Source organism: Electrona antarctica (assembly GCF_951216825.1).
Source record: "Electrona antarctica genome assembly, chromosome: 5".
Taxonomy (NCBI): domain Eukaryota; kingdom Metazoa; phylum Chordata; class Actinopteri; order Myctophiformes; family Myctophidae; genus Electrona; species Electrona antarctica.
Window position 1 is genome coordinate 5,483,950 of NC_136810.1, and position 18,444 is coordinate 5,502,393.

At 44.2% G+C, this 18,444-nt stretch overlaps 1 protein-coding gene across 3 annotated transcripts in view; it reads right to left on the minus strand.

Moving 5' to 3' along the window:
- Positions 1–18,444, minus strand: part of LOC306923648 (neural-cadherin-like) — a 424,677-nt gene that overhangs the window by 127,078 nt on the left and 279,155 nt on the right. For all 3 annotated transcript variants that reach the window (XM_079501857.1, XM_079501859.1, XM_079501858.1), the window contains 2 exons: positions 17,189–17,407; positions 12,588–12,681 (listed from right to left, as the gene is read on the minus strand). In XM_079501857.1, the coding sequence (XP_079357983.1) occupies positions 12,588–12,681; positions 17,189–17,407 (313 nt within the window). The remainder of the gene's footprint in view (positions 1–12,587; positions 12,682–17,188; positions 17,408–18,444) is intronic.

Here is an 18,444-nt window from a genome sequence, read left to right on the forward strand (position 1 = left end):
TGTGGCCCCTGGAAGAATTAAAAAAAGAAAAAAACGTTTTTTGTTTTGTTTTGTGGGGGTGTCCCAGATATAAATGGCATTAAATGGGGGTCAGTAGCCTATGCATGTCAAACTGGGCACCCCCTCAAGGACCACTGGTGGTCCCCGGACCACTGGTTGAGAACAATTTTTAATTAACGAATGAAAAAATAAAAAACCCAATTTTTCGCGCATGCGGACTCGGCCCCCAGCCTGGTTCCCTAGTCAAAATATGGCCCTTGAGGAAAATTAATTGGGGAACCCTGATATACACACTGATAATAGTGCAAGTCCCTCTCAGCTAAGGGGTCCTTGAAAAGACCCCTGGTTTGTTGTATTATGGTATGCATTTTGTATATAATTACTGCATGTTTGTATGTCATTTACTTGTTTGTGTTAATATACAATTTGTGGTTTTTTACATTGTATTTCAGACTTTTATATTTTATACATGAATGTTGAGTACTGGTGTTGTTGTTTTGTCCTGTATCTGTTCTGTAAGTTGTCATGTATCTGTTGTCTGTCCTGTCTCATGTGCAAACTTCAATAAAAATACTTGAATAATAATTTACTTGTTTGTGTTTTCATGAGAGTCCATATGGCTGTTTATGTTCGTATTTTAGAATTTATTTGTACCCACAACCAACTATACACGGGTTTCCAGCTATATTTCAGTGGGCCAGTGCAACCTGTTATATAATTTATTCATTGTGTTTTCATTATTATCATCCGCTGCTGGCATGAACCACAGAGAAATTGTTCCTCTTCCAACTCACTCACTCATCTTTCCAACTGCCCAGAAGGAATTACTTTTACGTATACAGTAGCAGGAGGCAGGTTTACATTTTGCTCTCGGAAATAACTTAGTTATAGCCAGAGCCTTAGATATAGACAGAGTTACGCAAACTGCTTTCACTTCATGGGGCTTCAGTCCAATGGTGGCTATCCTACATAGACTTGTAGGACCGGAAGTATAGGCAGAAATGCATTGAACTCAGGCAACAGCACAGCTTTAATGATCTTAAATCCCTTTATTTTAGATTGTTTTGTAGTAATAGTACAACATAAACATTACAGAGACTTTAGTTGTTACTGTACAATACTTTAAAACAGTTGTCATGTTGCACACTTGCTTAAAATAGTTATTATTTGCGCCGCCCTCGTTGAAAACAATGTATTTCCAACTCCAGCTTGTCTCAGTTCAGGCTGCATGAACAGCACTCGAGCAGTCGGTTTCTTCCCCCTCAATATCGCAACTCTTCTATTAGATGGCTCTGGTTATAGCATAACTCCTAGCACAACTCCTACTCGTGCGTTTGAACTTCAAGGTGCAACCAGACATCCTGAAAAACAATGGGTCAGTCCCAAATTAAGAGTAGCTGTCCCGAAAGCTTAATTTATTCTCTGTTGTAAATAGCGTATCTACTTAATATACTGGTAAGCTATCAGCCATTCTAGGGTACAGGCGTTTGTGCTCTTTTCCCCATTTTATGCCTCATCTGTTGGCCGGTTGCTTTATGTTGTCCGTCCATCTGTCCATTTATCCATCCGCCGTTTGATTGACTGACCGTCTGTCCGACTGTACAATAATACAGTATGTTTGTCCCAACATTGTGAATGTGATATCTCAGTAACGCCTTGAGAGAAGGATGACCTAGGTTAGGTGTAGCGGGTGGTCAAAGAACATTCCATTCCTTCACTACATATCCTACTATAAAATGAGCAAAACTCTGTCTGTCCTACCCAGTGTGGCTTTACCAACTGGTCTAAACTTGCATACTGGCATTAATTATTACCCATTGCCATATGCAGAGAGTGAGGAAGCCGTTAACTATAACTTCCCCCACATTTAAGCGGTTTATTTGGATTTTCGCCACGGGCTATAGGATCTGTAATCGCAGGCTAGTGGTCCCATAGCCCAGACAGATGGTGGGTGGAAATGGGGGGGGGGGATGACTCATGGGAGCAGTGCCAGGGTTAATTGAACTGCAGGTGTTTCCCATTGTCTAATTGTATTCTCCTCTTTACACACACAATGCACCACCAGAGACAGAGAGAGAGAGAGAGAGAGAGAGAGAGAGAGAGAGAGAGAGAGAGAGAGAGAGAGAGAGAGAGAGAGAGAGAGAGAGAGAGGGGGATAGAGAGAGAGAGAGAGACAAAGAGAGAGAGAGAGAGAGAGAGAGAGAGAGAGAGAGAGAGAGAGAGAGAGAGAGGGATAGAGAGGGATAGAGAGAGAGAGAGAGAGAGACTGGCTCAACATGTCTAGTTATGAAGGACTTTGATTTAAACGCATAGCCAGAAGTAGACCCAGCAAGGCTATTCTTGTTCATATACGTACATGGGTGTATAATGGGTAGAGCTTTAATTACAAAACGGTCTCATCAATTGGGCATGCTGCAGTGACATATACACATGTAAGAGGGGGAGGGGGGGAGCTCCAAAGAAAAAGGGAATCACTGATTGATTGTTACAGTTGGCCCATTCCATTCCACACTTCCTCGGGCGGTACGTACATCCGCCAAAGTCCAATAATTCCGTCAAACCTTTCTGACCGTGACCCCCCAAAATAATCATATTTGAACTGGAGATCCCCCAAAATAATCATATTTTAACTGGGGACCGCCCCAAAATAATCACTTGTACTGGGGACCCCCCAAAATAATCATTTGAACTGGAGATCCCGCAAAATAATCATATTTTAACTGGGGACCCCCCAAAATAATCACTTGTACTGGGGACCCCCCAAAATAATCATATTTGAAATGGGAAGCACTTGGAATTGTAGGAGTTGAGGCATTACAGTTAGTTTGGCTATAGGGGCCGGGGCATTACATTTACGTTTTACTCGGTTCCACAGATAAATATTATAAAAATAGAACTTTTTTTTTTTCAACCAAGGTTCATGTTTTAGGTTGTCATTAGAGAAAGTTATTCAGGGTGAACTATTGATAATTTATTGAGAAGATTCAGCAGCATAACAACATACAGAGAGTAAGGTCGCCTTCACACCAGAAAGCTTTACTGCGATTAAAACGAATCCTGCTGCACATTGTCGGACAGTGCGCTTCGTTTGGCAGGTGTGAAGCCTCATTCGAATCCTAATGCGCATCAAAGAACCGCATTCTACTCCGCCAAAAAACGGGGGTTTCGTTTCGCTTCCAATCGCACTTGATTTCGATTCGGTGCAGGTGGGAATGCAATCGCATCAAATAAAGGAAAGGAAGCAGACAATGTGGCGGATGAATGAGGAGTGAAGTTGGAGACGGAGAAGGGATATTTTACGCAGCGAGATGTCCCCTTTACCGTGAATAGACGTGATCGAATGAGGAGAGCCCTCATCGAAATATGGTCAAATGAGCACATTAATCAATTGCTTAAGTTAAGGAAATACCTAAAAACACTGCAGTGTAGCCTACAGAGTATTCTGTCTGTCTGTCTGTCTGTCTGTGTGTAAACATGGAGGGCTGTCACTGTGTGGGATCCAAGTGCTGGAGACTTTCTTCATCTTGCTTAAATATAAATACTGCAAAATTAAACACATGCTTAAGCATGATCTATAAACTGTATAGCTATCATGGCATATGCATAGTAGCATACTAATTTGATGATGATCGGATAGCCTAATCTATAGGAGTACCGATTGTAAACTAATTAAGGATCATTTTGCGCTCCTGTCTCCATGTGCCTCGGCCATGTGACCAGAAGAACAGTCAGTGTGTGACAGGCGCACGTGCACACACAACTCACACTCACACACTCACACACACACACACACACACACACACACACACACACACACACACACACACACAGTCAGTCCAGTCCCCGACGGCCGACGACACACATGCATCCACGTTACCCTCAAATCCTAACTATTAGAAGCATAATTTTAACACCATAGATTTCACTGACAGTGTAGTTTATGAATTGAACGCATTGATATAAAGTTATCTGCTGCGTTTCCAATTGCTGCGGATGACAGCGCAGTGTGAAGGCAAACGCAGCAAAGGAAATATGCAAGAATCCCAACGCCTCCTGGCCTGTTCCAGCAGCCCCTCCGGGTGCACGCCTCCTCAACCCTATTCTCAGACAGTTCTTATAGTCTTGTCTTAACAGAGATGCTATACTAAATGTTCATATAAGGATCTGCCCCAAAGATAAGGGTGACAAATAATGATACATTCGCTGACAGCGTGGAGGAGTCAGGTCAGCTGTTAGATTGACAGCTGCAGTTGAGTTAGAATGATCACATTGGTGGTGGGCACACTGCAGAGGCACACTGTGTTTCTCTGAGCTGTATAGTCTGTATCCTCATGGTTTATTTATGTAAGTATTTATTGTATGCTGAGGTGACAGTTCGGCTAATAAATATAGTTTGTTTGTGAACTCGACAGACAACGTTTGGACTTTCAGTGTATTAAATGTTGTTTTTTTGTGGCTTTTGCCTTTATTTTATATTTTTTATGGAGGGACAGACAGTAGGCTGACAGGAAATGGGGAGAGAGATGGGGGGAAGACATGCAGTAAAGGCCGTCGGGATCGGGAGTCAAACCTGCGGCACACTGCCAGACTGGATTACCAGCCAAGGTGCCTGGACCACTGAGCCACGGCACAGGCCAAGACTTTCAGTTTATTTGAGCACACGTCTAACAGCCTCCCTAGCCGTCAGTTAACCACAGTGTTCAAGCATAGGGCTTGGACACTACACAGTATGTATTAACATACAGTTAACCACAGTGTTCTAGCATAGGGCTTGGACACTACACAGTATGTATTAACATACAGTTAACCACAGTGTTCAAGCATAGGGCTTAGACACTACACAGTATGTATTAACATACAGTTAACCACAGTGTTCTATAGGGCTTGGACACTACACAGTATGTATTAACATACAGTTAACCACAGTGTTCTAGCATAGGGCTTGGACACTACACAGTATGTATTAACATACAGTTAACCACAGTGTTCAAGCATAGGGCTTGGACACTACACAGTATGTATTAACATACAGTTAACCACAGTGTTCAAGCATAGGGCTTGGACACTACACAGTATGTATTAACATACAGTTAACCACAGTGTTCTATAGGGCTTGGACACTACACAGTATGTATTAACATACAGTTAACCACAGTGTTCAAGCATAGGGCTTAGACACTACACAGTATGTATTAACATACAGTTAACCACAGAGGCGATTCTTCCTAAACGCAGACTACGCAGACTGCGTAGGGCCCCCGCCGCCCCCGAATTCACAAAAGGCCCCCGCTCGCCCTGCGCAAAGTCGGCAAAGAGCGTGCTACGTTATTTGCGTACCGACGTTACGCAAGGAACGGTGAGCACAGGGCGGGCGGAGCCGTGGGGGCCTTTTTACGTTATTTGCGCAGTGAGTGTAACGCTGCTCAGAATGGTGAAATCTTCCGCCAACAGCGTACCTTAGTGATCAGAATCAAGAACAGGCCTATCGTAGTAGACATTTCCAGCACGCGGAAACGCCCCCCTTTCAAAGTGTTATTTTTCTTCGGTGTCGTTTCAGACGGACGGGAGAGTAGCATATAAAAGAGTAAAGACAACAACAACACAGATCTCACGGAACTCATCTTCAATCATGAAGCGTCTGTATCCTTCAGGAAATGATAAAAAGTTAAAGAAAAAGCGTAAGGATGAACTGCGGAAGGAGCAATCAGGTAAATAAACATGCCAACTTGCAGACTGACTTGCAGTGTCCTGTGCTGTGAATGTCGCGGGTTGTTGTGTTTACAGGCTGAGCCACGCTGGTGGCTAGGCTAGTACTGCTGCTGCTTGCTGCAGTTTGTAATCAATAATCATCTCTTTTATCATGACATGGTTGGGAGTGAGTGGTGACTCGCTGTACTGTAGTCTCACTCTGTGACTAGCTGTGCAGTCTGATTTGTGCTCTTATTAAACGCATCAAATTCGTAGTTTTGTTGTTGTTGCTCAGTATTGAAATATAAATAATTTAAATTGCAAAGGAATGATTAAGAATTTGAATAAGTGTGTGTGTGTGTGTGGGGGGGGGGGGGGGGTGTGTGTGTGTGTGTGTGTGTATATATATATACAATTGAGTTATATATAATTTTATTTTTTTTATCCTTGTGTTTGTATCTATAATTTCCAGGGGCTATGCTTAAGTTTGTGACTAAAGCCACAACACAGCCTGCATCAGATACAAGTGAGTCAGATTTGAGCGATGTAGAGGCAGCCACAGCCAGTACCTCTACCAGCACAACCAGAGGTGCACAGCAGCCTCCATCCGAGCAGAGGACCACTGCAGGGTCCACTGAGCAGAGGACCACAGGGGTCCACTGAGCAGAGGACCACTGGGGTCCACTGAGCAGAGGACCACTGCAGGGTCCACTGAGCAGAGGACCACTGGGGTCCACTGAGCAGAGGACCACTGGGGTCCACTGAGCAGAGGACCACTGGGGTCCACTGAGCAGAGGACCACAGGGGTCCACTGAGCAGAGAACCACTGCAGGGTCCACTGAGCAGAGGACCACTGCAGGGTCCACTGAGCAGAGGACCACTGGGGTCCACTGAGCAGAGGACCACTGGGGTCCACTCAGCAGAGGACCACTGCAGGGTCCACTGAGCAGAGGACCACTGCAGGGTCCACTGAGCAGAGGACCACTGGGGTCCACTGAGCAGAGGACCACTGCAGGGTCCACTGAGCAGAGGACCACTGGGGTCCACTGAGCAGAGGACCACTGGGGTCCACTGAGCAGAGGACCACTGGGGTCCACTGAGCAGAGGACCACTGGGGTCCACTGAGCAGAGGACCACAGGGGTCCACTGAGCAGAGGACCACTGGGGTCCACTGAGCAGAGGACCACTGCAGGGTCCACTGAGCAGAGGACCACTGGGGTCCACTGAGCAGAGGACCACTGCAGGGTCCACTGAGCAGAGGACCACTGGGGTCCACTGAGCAGAGGACCACAGGGGTCCACTGAGCAGGGGTCCACTGGGTCCAGCTGTTTATACCAGTCTCTCTGTCATACCATCCCTCCCCACTGGGGGTGCTGTTTATACCAGTCAGTCTGTCATACCATCCCTCCCCACTGGGGGCGCTGTTTATACCATCCCTCTACACTGGGGGTGCTGTTTATACCATCCCTCCCCACTGGGGACGCTGTTTATACCAGTCTCTCTGTCATAGCATCCCTCTCCACTGGGGGCACTGTTTATACCAGTCAGTCTGTCATACCATCCCTCCCCACTGGGGGCGCTGTTTATACCAGTCAGTCTGTCATACCACCCCTCCCCACTGGGGGCGCTGTTTATACCATCCCTCTACACTGGGGGTGCTGTTTATACCATCCCTCCCCACTGGGGACGCTGTTTATACCAGTCTCTCTGTCATAGCATCCCTCTCCACTGGGGGCACTGTTTATACCAGTTAGTCTGTCATACCATCCCTCCCCACTGGGGGCACTGTTTATACCAGTCTGTCATACCATCCCTCCCCACTGGGGGCGCTGTTTATACCAGTCTGTCATACCATCCCTCCCCACTGGGGGCGCTGTTTATACTAGTCTGTCATACCATCCCTCTACACTGGGGGCGCTGTTTATTCTAGTCTGTCATACCATCCCTCTACACCGGGGGCGCTGTTTATACCAGTCAGTCTGTCATACACAGACAGACAGACAGACAGACAGACAGACAGACAGACAGACAGACAGACAATAAATGTTTATACCTTATTCTGCTCTGTTTGTCTACTTAAAACTGTTTTAAACTGTTTCAAAACCCCCCATTTTTTCATGGGGGGCCCCCTTGCTACAATCATGCTTAGGGCCCCTTGGAGGCCAGAATCGGCACTGGTTAACCACAGTGTTCAAGCATAGGGCTTGGACACTACATCAGTTAACCACAGTGTTCAAGCAGAGGGCTTGGACACTACATCAGTATGTATTAACATACAGTTAACCACAGTGTTCAAGCAGAGGGCTTGGACACTACATCAGTATGTATTAACATACAGTTAACCACAGTGTTCAAGCAGAGGGCTTGGACACTACACAGTATGTATTAACATACAGTTAACCACAGTGTTCTATAGGGCTTGGACACTACACAGTATGTATTAACATACAGTTAACCACAGTGTTCAAGCATAGGGCTTAGACACTACACAGTATGTATTAACATACAGTTAACCACAGTGTTCTAGCATAGGGCTTGGACACTACACAGTATGTATTAACATACAGTTAACCACAGTGTTCTAGCATAGGGCTTAGACACTACACAGTATGTATTAACATACAGTTAACCACAGTGTTCAAGCATAGGGCTTGGACACTACACAGTATGTATTAACATACAGTTAACCACAGTGTTCAAGCATAGGGCTTGGACACTACACAGTATGTATTAACATACAGTTAACCAGTGTTCAAGCATAGGGCTTGGACACTACACAGTATGTATTAACATACAGTTAACCAGTGTTCAAGCATAGGGCTTGGACACTACACAGTATGTATTAACATACAGTTAACCAGTGTTCAAGCATAGGGCTTGGACACTACACAGTATGTATTAACATACAGTTAACCAGTGTTCAAGCATAGGGCTTGGACACTACACAGTATGTATTAACATACAGTTAACCACAGTGTTCAAGCATAGGACTTGGACACTACACAGTATGTATTAACATACAGTTAACCACAGTGTTCTAGCATAGGGCTTGGACACTACACAGTATGTATTAACATACAGTTAACCACAGTGTTCAAGCATAGGGCTTGGACACTACACAGTATGTATTAACATACAGTTAACCACAGTGTTCTAGCATAGGGCTTGGACACTACACAGTATGTATTAACATACAGTTAACCACAGTGTTCAAGCATAGGGCTTGGACACTACACAGTATGTATTAACATACAGTTAACCACAGTGTTCAAGCATAGGGCTTAGACACTACACAGTATGTATTAACATACAGTTAACCACAGTGTTCAAGCATAGGGCTTAGACACTACACAGTATGTATTAACATACAGTTAACCACAGTGTTCTAGCATAGGGCTTGGACACTACACAGTATGTATTAACATACAGTTAACCACAGTGTTCAAGCATAGGGCTTAGACACTACACAGTATGTATTAACATACAGTTAACCACAGTGTTCAAGCATAGGGCTTAGACACTACACACGGAAGACGCAGGCTGGGGCGCTATCCCATACTGCTCCCGGTTGCTACATTCCGGCTGTCACCCGTCTCTCCGGTGGTCACCAGACTATACCTGGTTGTCACGTAGTCTATTCCTATGAGTTACTATAAATAGAATAGTAAGTAATAATAAAGAAATCGCCGTAAAATGTTGTAAAAAAAAAAAAAAAAAAAAAAGACATATAGCCACTTGTTTGAATGCCCCGCCCCCCTGTCAAAAATAGCTACAATCGTTTAAACAAAAGAATGCAGCAAATTAGATCATCCTTTACTTTCTCTAATAATGACCTAAGACATGAACCTTAAAGTTGTCCTTTTAAAGCTGCTATAAGCAATAATATGTCAAAATATTAATGACCTTTTTATTTCTTTGGTATTCAGACAGCCAGCAATGGGTAGAACGCTCCCCACAAAAAAGTAGTCTCTGTGACACATATAGGAGCCGCAATCTGCATTCAAAGATGTTCCTAGAAGCTTTGTCATTGGTCGAAAAAAAACCCGGTCGCAGTGACTAACCAATCAGGAAGCAGACAGGCAAATCGACCAATATATGTCAACATTTTAATGACCTTATTATTTGTTATAATATTATTATTGCTTATAGCAGCTTTAAGGTATTAAACAAGTCCTTCACTATCATCTGGGTCCCCCCTGAAAAAAATCATGTTCCGACCCACAGGTTGAGAACCATTGGTGTAGACACTCAACTGGCTACTGGCTAGGTATAGGTGAGACACAGATGTTATGAAGTGCAACTGGTTGGTGGAGGCAGAAGACAGCGAGAAGATGCGTTGATATTTCTATAGCCTAGCTAGTGTAGATGTGTTCAAGCAGGGAGTTGCATTCAAGAGGACGGGGAAGATGACAGACAGATGTGACTGGCACCACACTGATGTGAATAAAACAAGATAACAGCAATACTTTTAGCCTAACATGATTATTAAACACGTATAGTACAGTCACGATGTTTCTTTGAACATCAGTCACAATGTTTATTTTTTTCCTAAAGTCAGGCAGTTGACGTTTGACTTAATGAATGCAAATGTTAACAGTTTTGACTTTCATGTGGTGTCCAGAGTGAGCCGAGTGCAGAAGCACGCGCTCGACCCAGGCACAGCTGCACGACACTGTTTACACAGACAGGAAATGTTTAGAATATTAACGTTTCCGTGAAAATGCAGTGTTTTGGAAGTAAGGAGAAAATGGACACTTGGACACTGCTCTGTGAGTTGCTTTGATGTTTTATAAACAGAATTCTGATATAGGCTTGTTCTTCTTTTGTATTTGTTCTGTTACTTTCTTCGGTTCATCAGGTATTCTCTTTGTTTGTGTGTTCTTCATAAACCATGAAGGAAAACTACAAAAACTAAAATGTTCCATGAATCCAAGGATTCACAGAGTGAGTAATGGATCGAAAAAAAAGGCATTTGGCTGGTGGTGAAGTACTCATACTGTATGTGTGGCTTATGTGTTTTGTAAATATTTATCCAATCAAAAGTATTTTGATTGGATAAATATATATTTTTAAACAAACTAGTATTTTTGTTTTCCCCATTTCCTGAAACGTAATAGTTTTGGACATACAAGGTTTTCAGCGACAGGAGCAGCAGCCGATTCTACAAATGCCTCCTAAAACAGTGATTCTCAAACGTTGTGCCAGGGACCCCAAGAAGAGAAGAAAAATAGCAGATTGTACTGTACAAGCTCACACTTGTACATCTGCTATTTTTGAGAACCACTGTTCCAAATCCTATATTTAGTTCAAATCTAAAGTGACACAGATGCTTTCCTGGTTTTAATTGGTTAAATGGGCCCTTACAGATATGTCATTCTGAGAATGTACACATGGAATCAGGCCTGGAGTTCCTTCATTTTAGGGGCAACGCCACGTGGCCTTTGGTGTTGTCCATTTTTGAGGCAGGATAGGCCATCACATAACACACGTTTTTAGTTCATTGAAAGAATTAGTAGAATTTAAGAGTTAAGGTAGACTATCTGCAGGGAAATAAATAAATGATAGTATATACAATCTGATCGATGCTCAGCCCTGCACCAATCAAAGTTACTGGATTGGTTTGAAGATGGGGAGTAGGCCTGGGCCGTGGCTCAGCGGTCCAGGCACCTTGGCCGGTAGTCCGAGTCTGGCAGTCCCCCCCCCCCCCCCTCACATCACCACTTTGGATGGAGTATACATTGAAATGGTTGAATTGTACAAATATCTTAGGATCTGGTTGGACAACATGTTCAATTTCAAATTCTCAAATACCACATTGACTCCTTGCCTGGTGAAAAAGCTGAAATTCACACTGAGTTTCTTCTATAGAATGAAGTTTCCAATGCTTCTTGCAAAAAGCTGTTTGCTTCCTATCACAGCTTGACTATTGCGATACTGTGTATCGCTTTGCCTGTTCCTCAACACTAGGCTACCTTTTTCATGCTGCATTGAGGTTCATTCCCCCTATAGGACTCATCATTGAGGTTCATTACCAACTCCCCCTATAGGACTCATCATTGAGGTTCATGACCAATTCCCCCTCTAGGACTCATCATTGAGGTTCATGACCAACTCCCCCTCTAGGACTCATCATTGAGGTTCATGACCAACTCCCCCTATAGGACTCATCATTGAGGTTCATGACCAATTCCCCCTCTAGGACTCATCATTGTCTCTCACTCTGTACGCCTTAGTCGGTTGGTCCTCCTTAACGTTGCTACACTGGCATATTCTCACTTACAGTCATTCTCGGTAACCTTTCAATTTACATCTGCTCTAAATTCGAGCTCGTCCAAAACTCTCTCAATCTCAGATCAAATGTTTGGCTGCGCTATGTCGGTGGGGGGGGGGGGGGGGGGGGCCTTGCATTCTTTGGGCCCTTGTCTTGGAATGGCCTACAAACCAGACTCAAAGTGGCTTCTGTGATTCACGTAGTGAGTTTTAAAAGGGTTGCCATGAGCACATGTCCCATGCAGACACTGCTCCTGCTTCGACGTATAGGAAATGTTTGCTCTAGTCCTGTATTAGTTTAGTAGCAAACATTGACGTTAGTCTTTATTGGTCATCTTATTCCTGTTCCTTGAGCTTCCTATAGGTAGTGGGTAATGTGCTAATGTGCTGTGTCCTAATTGTTGTCCTGTATTTGTTAGTACTGACAGAGCTGTGTAACATTATTTGCCTCTTCTCTTGGCCAGTTCACACTTGTTAAAGAGACGTCTCAATGTGTTTTTTTTAACTATAAATAAAGGTTAAATAAATCTGTTTTTGTCATTTTTAGGTAACTTTCATCATGCAACACTCAAGCATGCATTGACCTTAAGGAGTTCTGATATGTCTGCATGTTAGCAGAGCGTTCTTACTTAGATGCACGAGTCTCCAAGGTGTAGGTCTTGTTATCCCAGTCGTCAGGATCAGGGGCGTACACCTTCCCCAGTGCCGCGGCGGCCAGCCGTCCTGTTCAAGGTAAAGCACGCACACACACACACACACACACACACACACACACACACACACACACACACACACACACACACACACACACACACACACACACACACACACACACACACACACACACACACACACACACACACACACACACACACACACACACACACACACACACACACACACACACACACACACACACACACACACACGTTTGTATTACTATACAAAGTTTAGGACAGCATTTAAAATAAGTTGTAAATAGCAGATCTAGATTTTGGGCCATCACAACACTACTAAGTATAAAATAGGGAGTCCAAAACCTAACCGGAATCTCTTCCTAACCCCATGTTTTAACAGTGGAATCTCTTCCTAACCCCATGTTTTAACAGTTCCTAACCCTAAACCAGCCGGAATCTCTTCCTAACCCCATGTTTTAACAGTTCCTAACCCTAAACCAGCCGGAATCTCTTCCTAACCCCATGTTTTAACAGTGGAATCTCTTCCTAACCCCATGTTTTAACAGTGGAATCTCTTCCTAACCCCATGTTTTAACAGTGGCGAACAGTGGCGACTCTGGGTGGGCGTTTCTGCTGTCATTACCTTATGTAGTGTAAACGTATCACCGTTCCTCCCCTCACAGTATTACATTTATTTTTGCAATGTCCGCCCATATTGAATACCGTGCTAATATAACCCTGGTTGGTTATATAGTATATAGTTCCAGACGATCTGGTTGGCTCGTCACCACTTTGGTGAAGTCCTCCCACAATTGCAATATGCATTGCATTTGTATTGAATGCATTTGGCAGATGAAGGGTGGCTATGCGAGGCTAACACATGAATTTGATTGGCTATTGCCGGACGATGTTGTTGAAAATATATTTTCATGTTTTTGAACAACATTCCTCCATCCACTTTTCAACTATCGCATCTTTGCCTACTATCGCCAGTAGTTGCCGAGTCCCATAGACAAATAGGCAGGCTGTCGCCCGCTGTAAAAACGTACCGTAATTGGAATCATAACTTCCCGAATCCTACTTAACCTAAAAAGCAACCATTTCTATAGAGGGCCAGGAAAATGGTCCTCAAAAAGGTCCATTTCTCTAATTCGACTACATGAAACTTGTGCGTTTAAACAGGTCTTCCTAACAGGTCTTCCCATACGCTGAGGAAGTCCTGTTACTCTGAAGCGTGTCCGTTACTCTGTCCGTGGAGAAGTAAACTAAAATATTATGAAAAGGATATTTATTGTGTGCTGGCTGTTTTCTCAGTTGTGACTAAATTTGACTGAGGGACTGCCATTGGATTTTTTTGAACTTTAGTTTTGTTCATATGAAAGCAGGGAATCATAGCTTCAAATTGACATATTGATTGTTCAGTTTGACCCACCAGTTTTGGAGATATGGCTTATAGAGTAATGTCTTGCAGAAAACAGCAAGTTGAGAAAACAGGCTTGAAAGGTTCACTTCTGTGGTCTCTAACATTACACCTAGCTACATGTTTAAGCATTTATTTCATATTTACATCAGCTCTGACACACACACTGGTCACATATTGTTGAGCCGTGCATTCACCTTTGTTTAATCTGAAGTGTAGCGGCCTTGCGGGCATTCTGCTTTGCATTGCTTTCTCTACTTCAACCATACCTGTACGGACATTCGGTATAGTATAGTGTGGTATATTTTGGGTACATACCATCCAAAACACTCTAGTTCTACTATACGAATTACTGTACAGAGACACTTAACCAAAAAGCTGGAGAGCATGAGAGAATTGTGACACGGCAGCAGACAGAGTGATGTTCCTTGATGTTTTAATTCAGAAACACAGCATACAGGCTCACCTCCTGACAGCCTGACGCCGTCCGGTATACTGACCAAATGACATAGAAATCAACTAGTTTAAGTACAGTTTCACAAACATAGGTGAGAATAGAGGCGTGTTCACTGTTCCTTTGAAGATGACCCAAGCTTACGCATTGATCAACCATTTGCTCAAGTGGCCACTTTGAACCCCTGTTTAGCATGTAATTGCCCTAGGTGTGACTCAGGAACTAAACAAACCATCCCCCTCATGTGACTGTCCTTCTCACTCCAGGTGGACTTTGAATAACAAAGACAGGCCTTGCAGACGAAATGACTAGTGGCTTGCATTTGTTCACACATAGCCTATGTCCAAGAGAATTATTGATTCCCAGATATCACAATAGCAACACGTATACGCACCCAAGAAAGACACATTCTTTCCGAACAAACAAATGTCGCTGATAGCAACATTTATCTTTCAGCAACTCTCCCCCCCCCCCCCCCCCCGTTATCTTGCCTTCTCACGTTCTGTTCTAGTTATTGCTGTACCTTGGTAACAGTTGGAGCCTTTCCGCCGCCTGAGTGGAAGAGACTCTCTGCTCCACTTCACAGAGCGTGGGGCTTAACCCATGTAGGCCTGACGTCGACATTTTAAAAAAATGTCTTCAAAATCCTGACAGTTTTCTGAAAATCCTCCTGTTTCTGTATCAGTGGTTCTCAATATTTCATGTCAAGGACCCCAAAAACTATATGTAATTGGCCGCCGACCCCCATCTGAAAATGTGTTGTTCCAGGGACCTCCCCAGAAGCAAAGATTTGAGTTAAAATGTTTGCTCTGAAAGAATATATTTTCAAAGATTTGAGGCACATTTTCACGATTTTTCAAAAATTGCAGACCTACAAGTTCATAGAGCGCCACTCGGTGGCGCGCTATGAGCTTGTAGATCTGCTATTTTTCAATAGCTAAAGTAGAACAGAATGCTTAAAACACCCACAGGGGTTCCCGCCCAAAATGGCTTAAAGTAGTGGGCCTATCTCTGACTATGGATTATGTTATTATCAACCTACAGTGCCAGAATACGGCAGCTGGGTAAGTGGGGAAAACAACAGCAGCCTGGATGAGTCATGGTGTCAGTGTTTACCACAATTACCCAAACGTGTGCCGTGTGGCACGACCGTGCAATCAAAACACTAACAAGCTCCAAAACACCTGACCGGTTTTACCCTGAGGGTGACACAAAAAAAGTCGTAAACAACCCATGGTGGTGCTCGATATAATGTTCTCAGTTTTCAGATTATCTTTTGTAGGATAGACAGGGTTTTTTGGCAACTTTGCAGACAGAGAAGATCAAATACACGAGCATTTGCATGACAAAACTTTGATACTTTATAATGGGGAGGGGGAGGGGGGAAGAGGGACACATCGAATTCCACACGGAATGGAAACTTTTCCTCCCACCGTGCCATTAATCCCATAACACCCTCCCACCCACTTCCCCCACCCCTACCCCCACCCCCCCTCGCTCCTTCATGGTCTGTCAGCGGTGCAGAGCCTCGTTGCAGGAAGAAAAGCACAGACGAGGTGTAATAATAAGGCTGTGGTTTCCCTGTGCAGTCACTATGTAAGTATGTAGATTACAGAAGGCCTGACGTTAGAGACACCCTCCGTGGCTTGTGGAACATGTTTGCCTCATGTTTGGGTTCACATCCACGGGTTCATGTAGCCTACTTTATATTTGCATTGTAATCCCCATAGGGGGATTTTACATTGCCTCATATAAGAACTGTGTTTGAAAAATAAACATGTCATCCCGGCCGTTTCATTCATATGGATATGAAGAATCGACTGGCTGAGGGAAAACGCTATTGTTACTGCTACTGAATTAGTAGCCTCGGAAACCCAGACGTTTTTTTTTCCAGGGAGAAAAAAAAAGTCTGGGTCCGAGTCCACTTCAATTCGGCATAGAGTAGTGCAAACATCTCTCACTCTCTGCTGATTTCTGATCGTCTGCACCTTTGTTAAATTGACACACACATGCATGCACACATGTACACACACACACTCCTCTCTCTCTCTGTCGCTCTAAGTAATTAGTCTCATGTCGCGCAGCTGCGCATAGTTTCTCCCGGCGGATCCTGCCGGGAGCTGCCTATGCCATAAAAAAGCATAGGTGAGTTCCAGGCTACTGAATTAGTTACATTTTCACTAGAAACACTGTATCATATATGAGTGACTGACTGTCGCAAACGATACAGAGACACCTCCCTGACAATAATGCAGTGACAGCTTGTTTATTTTTGGACCACAATGCTATGAAATGACTTCAAGATGACCCCATGTTATTCTCCATAGAGAAATTACTTCCGTGAGCCAGGGGAATCGAGGGGATGAGCGAGTGACGTCAGGACTTCGGCGCTCTATTCCCTGTGTAGAGACTGGATGTCCCATCAATGTTTAGTTTTTTTAACTCACGTCATATTATAAGAACTGTACTGTGACCCTCCCCCCCCCCCCCCCCAAAAAAACGTCTCTTGACGTGTCGTTTTTGTATGATAGTTAGTTACATTTGACACCGTCTGTTTGGAGAAAAAAAGTATTATGCCGATCTACCGGAAGTAGCGTTGGAAACAACGTACAAAATCCCGCCAAAATCCCGTCATTCATGTCCCCCACTGAAGAACGCTGATCACCCACAGCCTCTCACCTTTGCGGCTGTGGACATACACCTCTTTCTCCCCCGCCTGGTGAGCGTTGTCGTTCTGGTCCCCGATGGTGACGGTGAGGGTGCTGGTCACCGTCCTGGGCGGGCGGCCGCTGTCGGTGAGGACCAGCGGCAGGTGGAACTCCCTCTGTCTCTCCCTGTCGAACCTCCTCAGGGCCGTGAGCGTGGCCGAGCCGTTCCCGTGGTCACGCAGGTGGAAGTCTGCAACAGTTATTATAGTTGTGTTTACTTTGTTTTTATTCCTTTTTACAGGTTATTACAGACAAGCATTTCAGTCAAAAACAGTTCCATATATATTTATTTTGTATGCCGCCCCCCTCCCCCCGTCCAGAAACAGCAAACATAGTTATTATAGTTAGCTAAACTAACTAAAAATCATACAGAAAATCTCCTTCGTTGAAATGTTTGTCAATATTTAAGCCGCTTGCTGTCAAGAATTGTTAGAAGTCTTAAAAATAGTGAAAATGGCCAATCTACAGTAGCCTACAAGCTCACAATGCATCACTGATCTGATCAGCTATTTTCACTATTTTTCTGAGCTTGTTTGAATCTTTTTTTCTTTTCTTTTTGGACAGGCAGGCAGGCCAATAGGCGGCAGGCCACCAGGAAAGGTCCGGGCGTGTTGCCATTCTGCCAGTGCCATCATGATAATTTCACTGTATTGTATCAGTGAGTGACAAATAAACCCTCAACAAAGGGTTGTGTTGGTCTGTTGGTTTGTATCATTTATGTTGTTCTGTAAAAGTGGTGGTATTAGGGCTTGTTTGTTTGTGTGTGCCTCGACGGAGCGGGCGGTAGAGTTTCTGCTATCTGCGCGCTGGTTGTGGTGGCTGGTTGTGGTGGGCCAAATTCACGCGAAAATGACCGGGCCGAATTTTTGTCCCAGTCCAGCCCTGCCCTTGGCCACCCTATTACAATAAAAATCACAAAAATGTAAAAACAAACTAAACTAAACTAAACAAACACACTTTGAAAGCGAAAACTGAAAGCGAAAACTAAACAAAGTCAAAACGAAATGAGAAAGACAAAGAGGAAAAAAAAAGCAAAGCTCTAAATGCTAACCTTGGGAGTGCAGTGGAGACTGCAGGGCCAGAGAGAAGGGAGGCCCGTGCTAAATGCTAACCTTGGGAGTGCAGTGGAGACTGCAGGGCCACAGAGAAGGGAGGCCCGTGCTAAATGCTAACCTTGGGAGTGCAGTGGAGACTGCAGGGCCAGAGAGAAGGGAGGCCCGTGCTAAA